This window comes from Papilio polytes, unplaced genomic scaffold (assembly GCF_000836215.1).
Source record: "Papilio polytes unplaced genomic scaffold, Ppol_1.0 DF824191.1, whole genome shotgun sequence".
NCBI lineage: Eukaryota > Metazoa > Arthropoda > Insecta > Lepidoptera > Papilionidae > Papilio > Papilio polytes.
The window spans coordinates 2,618,013-2,625,647 of NW_013525013.1; the positions used below are offsets into that span (position 1 = coordinate 2,618,013).

Genomic DNA, 7,635 nt, shown 5'->3' on the forward strand with positions numbered 1-7,635 from the left:
TCTCTCTATATCTAATTCCCCAATATTTATTGACTTAAATTCTTGATTTTAATTGTTCCTGACATTGTTTTTTTATATGTATTTTTAAAAAGTTAAAGAGCAAATAATAATCTGTATTCGTAATAGACACACTGACAGGTAACATGACAATAATTTGTTTTGAATTGCCCACACTTCGAGACCGTGATTTCAAAATTTTTGGTTTCAAATAATACGTACAGAATTTCAATCCTGTATAGATATAAAAGTTATTTGTACTATCGTACCAAAAGTTTTAAACAATAGTACAATCAAGAAATCTAATGTGCCTTCAAAAGTAACTCTACTCCTTAATAAATCTTATTTTCGTTAATGGCGACTAAAGCCAATAGAATTTTTGAGGAATTTTTATCGTTAGTATCCGCTGAAAACTTTCAAATAAACAAAGTAATTGATAAAAACAATGAGGAGGAGGAAGACAAAATATGTGATGTTAGCACTCAAACAAATATTAATATGCGACAGAGAAAAGGTGAATAATCCATTTACTAATAAACATAATTAATAGATATTAAACAATAGCTGTTAAAGCTGTGAAATAAAAAAGTAATAAAAAACGTAGCCTATGTTACTCGCTGATAACGTAGCTTTTCAATAGTGAAAGAATTTTTGAAAAATGCCCAGTAGTTTTTGAATTATTTTAATACATACAAAAATAGAAATCTTTCCTCTAATATTGATATAGATTTACCTGTGATAGATCCAGTAGAAACAACTGTGCACGAATCTGCCGGTTCGCCCAGTGCAATACCACGACCACACAGAATGCAGGCGTCAAGTGGAAACAATTCTTCATTTCAACTAAAATCTTCGTGTCGGAGGCCTAATTTTAGTAACATTCCCTTCCCACCATTTCCTGATAAAGAAAGGTTTCGAAAATGTAAACTGTACTTGTTTGTTTGGGCCTCAGATGCAATATCAGCCGCAAATTCCGAAGCAGATTGTTCTAAACACACTACTTAAAAAATCACTTCATGTTGATAAAATTATCACTAAAATAAATGCCACCACATTTATTATCACAGAGTTCAACAAGTAAAACAAAATCTCAGTAATGGGTAGTTGGAGAAAAATTTACATGTGAATTGATTATTAATTTTTATGGACTTTAGTTGTAGGTAAATATTATCCAGGCGCTATTACCAGACACTACGTTTGGAAAGTAATGGTTCCTTCACAGAGACCTAAGCGAAGACGAGGTACTAAATAACTATTTTTAATAAATAAAAAATTAAAACTAATTAATTAAATTTTTAACCTTAAATTTTTCAAACCAGTAACCTTTATGGATTGGAAGAAATATCACAAACTTAGTGTTATTAATGGTTTTATTGATGATCTAGAAAAAGATTATCCCGCCATTTGCACAGTAACAGTGATCGGTAAATCTGTTGAAGGTAGAAACATTAAGGTAAGAAATCTAGAGTAGTATCTAGTAATGTATACGTGTACTTACTAAAAAGAATTTTAAAAATTTTTTTAGTTGACTTCATTTGGATTCCTAGTAGTTAATATGAATTCAACTTTCGCCCGCGATTCCATTCGCGGGGTATTAATAAAACAGAAGCAAGTAGCCCATGTGTTCTTCCAGACTATGCTCTAGATCTATGCGAAATTTCGTACAGATCTGTTCACTCGTTTAGGCTACAAACTCTAACAACATCCATCTAAACTTTCACATTTATAATATTAGTAAGATTGTATTCCAGATGCTAAAGATTTCCAACAGTGACGCCGAAAACTCGCCCGTGTGGGTAGACGCAGGCATACACTCCCGAGAGTGGATCAGCATTGCTGTTGTTACCTACTTAGCTAACCTCATTGCCAAAAATTTCCATAACCTCCCGAAATCAATTACTAGTAAAGATTGGTTAGCTGTTTCCTTTAACATATTAGTTAGTTCATTATGTCGATTTAAAATAATTCCATTAATATTTAGAAAATATTGTAAGTGCTATTCATCCATATATTTTTATCAGCCGTCATAGTCGACGTCACGTCATACACTTCCTTCTTCAGCATCAAATAAAAAGACAATTTAAAGGCATCGACTTTGTTACTTTTAGATAGTACTTATAGACCGCAGTATTCTGATTGCTAAAAAATAATTATTGTAAATGATTGCAGGCATTTTGTACCAGTTCTGAATCCTGATGGATATGAATATACACACAATCACGAACGCATGTGGCGAAAGAATCGCGCAATGCACGAAGGAAAATGTGTTGGAGTTGATCTTAATCGAAATTTTAGGTAAGATTTTTAAATGTCCATGTAAACGAATTGATTGACTATGGGCTAGTCACCCTAACTTAGGGTAGGCTCCGACGTATACAGCTAGTGATGATTATGATGTAAATGAGTAATTTAAAAGGTACATTTATAAATCTGGTTAACTATAGTTGTGGATGGGGTGTGGATGGTGATCAAGGTTCTTCAGCTTCACCGCATAGTGTTTTCTATAGAGGTCCAGCACCGTTTTCGGAACCTGAAACAGTCGCCGTCAGGGTAATCTAATTAGTAAATCTACGTAATAACAATGTTTAGAGCTCGCGCACACCTTTGATTAAACTATCGCACACCTGTTTAAACGCGCTTTGATTCCTATAACCTCATATGAAGGTGCGCACACTACACGATTTTTAGCTGTGCAACTAAACAGTCTAATTGGCTGCGAAACAATCGTTGTGCGATAGTTCAGTCAAAGGTGTGCGCCCGCTTTTAATATAGCTTAGAAATAATAACATTAAAATAAATAAAACTTACAGGATACAATCATGGGTTCAACAACACCTTTCAAAGTGTTTCTGTCGTTTCACAGTTATTTCGAATTAATAATATTTCCTTGGGGCCACAAGGCAGAAGCATGTCCTGACTATCTTCAATTATTAGAAGGCGGTGCGGTTATGGCTAGAGTATGTGAACTTTCAATTTCCATAAAGTAATAAGTTAATGGTAATTAAGACAGAACATTTAAAAAACTAAAATAACATACAGAATCAATTGTAAATTAACTTTGAAATTACTGATCTTTACTTCTTTATAAATCATATGAAAACCAAGAAAACTCCTATCTGGTCACAACAATTCAATGCAATGGTAATGAAACTATGTTCTTGAATTTCAAATAATTTGAGGTATTTTACTTTTTTTAGGCGATCTACGAAAGCAGTGGTTTGATATATAAAGTGGGCAGTACTAAGGATATGACGTACAGTGCATGCGGAACTAGCACAGATTGGAGTTATACAGTAGCAAATATCCCCTTCTCTTATATGATAGAGCTACGGAGCAAAAAACACAAGTTTCGACTTCCTAAAAGCCAGATTATAGAAACTGGAAAAGAAATCTGGAACGCTGTCGGAAAACTTATGGAATTTGTAGACCAATATTAAAATATTTGGTCATAAATTAGATCCTAAAATTTCTACAAATTTTGTTTGGTTTTGTATTTGGTTTTTGTATTAACAGATATGTTTGTGTCGTAATGTTTGTATAAAAATGTATATAAAAATCAATCAATTGAAAAAGTAAATAAAAATATTACAATCGGTATAATGTAATTATTTTTAATAAACATTTTTCTAACAATTTACAGTATTTCTTTATGTCTTAAAGGTTCACAATTTAAACATTTCTTTTTATCTACATGTTCAGCGAGAGCTTTTACACCATTCCATATTTCTTCACAGCATTCGATTATCTGTTTTTTGGGCAAAGCGAATTTATGTTCTTTACTTCTTAACTCGACTAAATATGAATACGGTATCCGCGCGATACCGTAGCTCCAGTCGATACTAGTGCCACTAGCTGGGTACATTAAATCTCTGAAGTTACCAACTTTGTAAAGACGGCCGCTTGTGTCGTAAATAGCCTGAAATTCAGTTACTCGCTTTTACTTACATTATGGATTAAGTAGGATGTTTAAACATTCTAATCTTGGAAACTAATTGGGTTTCAATTATTAACTTTTCATTTTTGCATCACGCTTTATAAGACAACTTTAGATCGTTAAAATAATGCTTACTATCTTATCTTAGAAACTACAACAAGATGGTTAGAAGAAGCTAAGCAGATCTCGTTGAAGTTTGGATTCATTTTTAAAAGCTAGTTAGACATAAATAACCACAGAATATCATTACCTTCGACATGACAGTTGCTCCTTCAAGTAAATACACATAATCGGGACAAGGGTCAGTCGTAAAACACCAGGGGAACGTAATAACTTCACTGTACGAGTGGAATGTCAGAAATATCTTAAACGGTATCGACGAATACAAAATTAAATCCTGCAAACGATAAAATTGAGTAACACACTTCTTTTAATTGGGCATCCAGTTAATTTTAAAAATGCGAAAGTTTAGATGGATGAATGGATGTTTGTTAGAGTTTTTAGCCTAAATCGCAGAAAGCTAGTATTTCTGTAGGGAAATCTTACTTTCAACAATAAAAAAATGTTAAACAATACCTTAATAGCACCTGCTTCTGGTTCAGAGAATGCACTTGATCCTCTAAAATTATTATGATTAGGATCGCCAGACGAGAACTCTGTACCATTTACACCCCATCTTACCCTGCAAATAAAAAGCTTTTTAGAGAAAAACATTAACATTCCAAAAGTATGCATACAGATTACTATATCATTTCCTTTCAATGAAGCTCGTTTTTAAGTGTTAATTCGATAGTGTCCAGTGTGTCGAACCACTAATTTAAAAAATCTACTGCACTAGTTAGGTGAAAAATTCGTGAAAATTTGATTTTAGTGTGTTTACAATAATATTTTTTTGCTACTTAAATCTCTGACTAATAATAGGTTAAGTGTACCAAAGTAATGATTACCCAAAATTTCTATTAAGATCCACTCCAACCACGGTCGATCCGAGTCGAGATCTATTTTTCCTCCACATTCGATCATTCGTGTGCGTATAAACATATCCATCCGGATTCACGACAGGCACTAAATACCTTAAAACAAATCATTCTTGATTATCATAGTAGAGTTGACACATAGAGCAGTAGAATACGCCATGTTTACCAGTCTTTATTAGTGATGTTCGTTGGCATATTGTCAAAATTCTTCGCTAGCTGCTCGCCTATGTACAACACAACAGATGCACTGATCCATTCACGGGCGTGTATCGTACCGTCCAACCAAACTCCTGTATTGCTCGCATTGCTGTTAGAAACTTTAAGCAACTGGAAAAAGTTCGAATCTGTTATTATGCAACTTGATAGACAGAATTTCCTCTTTTAGTTGTAAAATATTTATGCTAAAACTATAAGATGCAATTAAAATACAAATTACGTTTATTTATAACTAGCTGTTGCTCGCGACTTGGTCTACGTGAAATTGAAATTGTAAAAAATGTAGCATATAGCAGTATTTTACTCAGCGATAACGTAGCTTTTTAACGGTGAAAGAATATTTGAAATCGGTCCAGTACTTTTAAGAAATTTGAATACACACAAAAATACAAATCTTTCCTCTTTTAACATTAGTATAGACAAGGATAAAATCTGCATACCATTATATCCCTGCCCTCCACTGACGTACCGATAACACTCAAAGTGCAAATAGAAGGGTACTGAGTTTCAAGGTCCACTAAGTATTTATAGATTATGTTCAAGGGATGGTAGTCCGTAAAATCAATACCACGGCCTAGAACATTTAAAAAAGCAACATTATTAGTATTCAATTGTTTTTGGCTTCGTATACTTGTATTGTCAGTCTACAGTCCGCTACGTATGATCAGTTTTATCTGAACAATCCGATCGTTCAGACAAATCTGACAAAAATTTGAGAACCGTTCAGTCCTCATTTTTGCCTACACGCGTTAGATTTATCTGAACTATATGCTATTCAGATAAAACTATCAGATAAATCTTAGCGTATGTAGCGGGCTTAAAGCATTAATATATTAGATTTGTATCACAAAAACATTGTTATATTATTTTATTTTTATGCATATACATAAATGTGCAAAGCTTACCATCAGGAGAACCATTTAGTCGTCTGCCACTTTCTGTCACAACATAAAAACTATATTTGAGATATCAATTATTAAGAAAATATAAAACAAAATATTAAACAAAGACAAGTTGCTTCAAAATTAACCGATCCAAAAATCGTATGGCAATCGTCAAACCAAACACATGGGCATGCGTCACACGTATATCATAGTATCTGGCGGAACTGAGTAGACGAGCGTGGGATGGGATACATGTTAGTTAAAGGGGAAGTCATCGGCAAACTTTCTGCGCCTATTATTTAAAAGGCTATCGATTCAAATGAATCAGGAAACTGAACTAATCATTAATAGGTGTAAAAGTTTTTATTTTCTCCAAAGAAACAATATATCGTATTTCCGTATATCTTTCCACCAAGATAATTCAATAAAAGTAATCTTAATTTATAGTCCATCTCCGATAATGGATCGGTTATGAAATTTGGTAGTGTGTGCTTACTTCTTGGTGATTTGGGTGAATAGGAGGACGAAGAGGGACTAGCAAGACGTAATCTCCCCATAGCGTCGGCATTGGTTTCCGTTACTTCATACACGATGTTCCGATTTCGAAGAAGCTTTTCCAGTTGCATAACACGCGTTCCTTCTACAGACACATCTACGTCATCTTTATTTTCGCTGCAGATGTTTATAGCTGGAAATACATTGTAAGTATAACTGAAATAAGTCCTTTATTTCTATATAAATCGCTAAAGAACATTAAGTAAAAATCTGATGACACCAAGACTACCCACTTGTAGAGGTTATAAAATACTGTCAAACTGTCGCAAGTAAGATATTCTGCAAATGATTAAGTTTAAAATTTGATTTAAACCTATCTAAATTTGAGTCAACTTACTGCCTTTTGTATCCAAATTTTTGAGGAAAGCCCTTTGACCATCTTTTACATTTTTTACAGACCATATTTGAAAAGTGCGTGTTCTTCTTTGTGACACCTTGACAATTTATATGTGATTATTATTTGAATAAAACTTTTAGATTTTTAATGATTTTGGAGATTATTTAATTCATTAGACGAAAAATTTTTGCGTTTGACATTTCACGAAACGGACCAAAATAGGGAACAGATAGATAATGGCATATTCTTTGACAACGAGGATGTATTACCAACACTGACCTGTAATAGTATGTCAGCATAGGCTATAAGACATCGTATTTTGTGTCTATTTGAATTTCGCTTTCGTGACGCTGACGGTCGCGGTTGGCTATAGTGGTGAGAAATAGAAATAATAATAGATATACGGCCGGTCTCAATATGCAATTTTTTCAATCGAAAATCTCAATCCGTATCCTAATCTTTTGAAATACTGTCTCAATAAACGACCGAACGATAGAAATTCGATCTAAAAACATGACTAATCTATCGGAGGGAAAAATCTGATTTCTAACACTTTTCGGATCGCCCTCTGTTTGAAAGTGACAGTTGTAGTGTTTCAATAAATGTTTTTGGAATTTTGACATATCTCTCAATCTTTATTTTACAATCTATGGAAATCGGAAGATTCTACTAATTTATTATGAGATTAAAAAATGGTTGGCTTGTTGCCGTATAGTGATAGCTGATAGTGAAAGT

The 7,635-nt window shown here is 33.3% G+C and overlaps 2 protein-coding genes across 4 annotated transcripts; one reads left to right on the forward strand and one right to left on the reverse strand.

Moving 5' to 3' along the window:
- The first annotated feature begins 307 nt into the window (after nt 1-307).
- LOC106110772 (carboxypeptidase B-like) lies at nt 308-3,520 on the forward strand. Of its 3 annotated transcripts, none has more exons than XM_013292673.1 (8): nt 308-511; nt 1,152-1,238; nt 1,317-1,450; nt 1,749-1,909; nt 2,167-2,292; nt 2,442-2,547; nt 2,808-2,954; nt 3,195-3,520. In XM_013292673.1, the coding sequence occupies exons 1-8, from the start codon at nt 352-354 to the stop codon at nt 3,432-3,434; spliced, it is 1,161 nt and encodes a 386-aa protein (XP_013148127.1). In that variant the 5' UTR covers nt 308-351; the 3' UTR covers nt 3,435-3,520. The 3 variants fall into 3 exon arrangements, with proteins under 3 accessions (XP_013148127.1, XP_013148128.1, XP_013148129.1); XM_013292674.1 differs by having other exon boundaries at nt 2,808-2,994; nt 3,195-3,286; XM_013292675.1 differs by having other exon boundaries at nt 2,861-2,954; nt 3,195-3,285.
- Nucleotides 3,521-3,587: 67 nt separating this feature from the next.
- LOC106110773 (carboxypeptidase B-like) lies at nt 3,588-7,132 on the reverse strand. The gene is made up of 9 exons (XM_013292676.1): nt 6,901-7,132; nt 6,505-6,696; nt 6,030-6,062; nt 5,565-5,698; nt 5,075-5,235; nt 4,879-5,004; nt 4,508-4,613; nt 4,182-4,328; nt 3,588-3,913 (listed from the first exon to the last, which is right to left on the reverse strand). Exons 2-9 carry the CDS (start codon nt 6,632-6,634, stop codon nt 3,632-3,634), a joined length of 1,119 nt encoding a protein of 372 aa, XP_013148130.1. The 5' UTR covers nt 6,635-6,696; nt 6,901-7,132; the 3' UTR covers nt 3,588-3,631.
- Between the last annotated feature and the right edge of the window lie 503 nt (nt 7,133-7,635).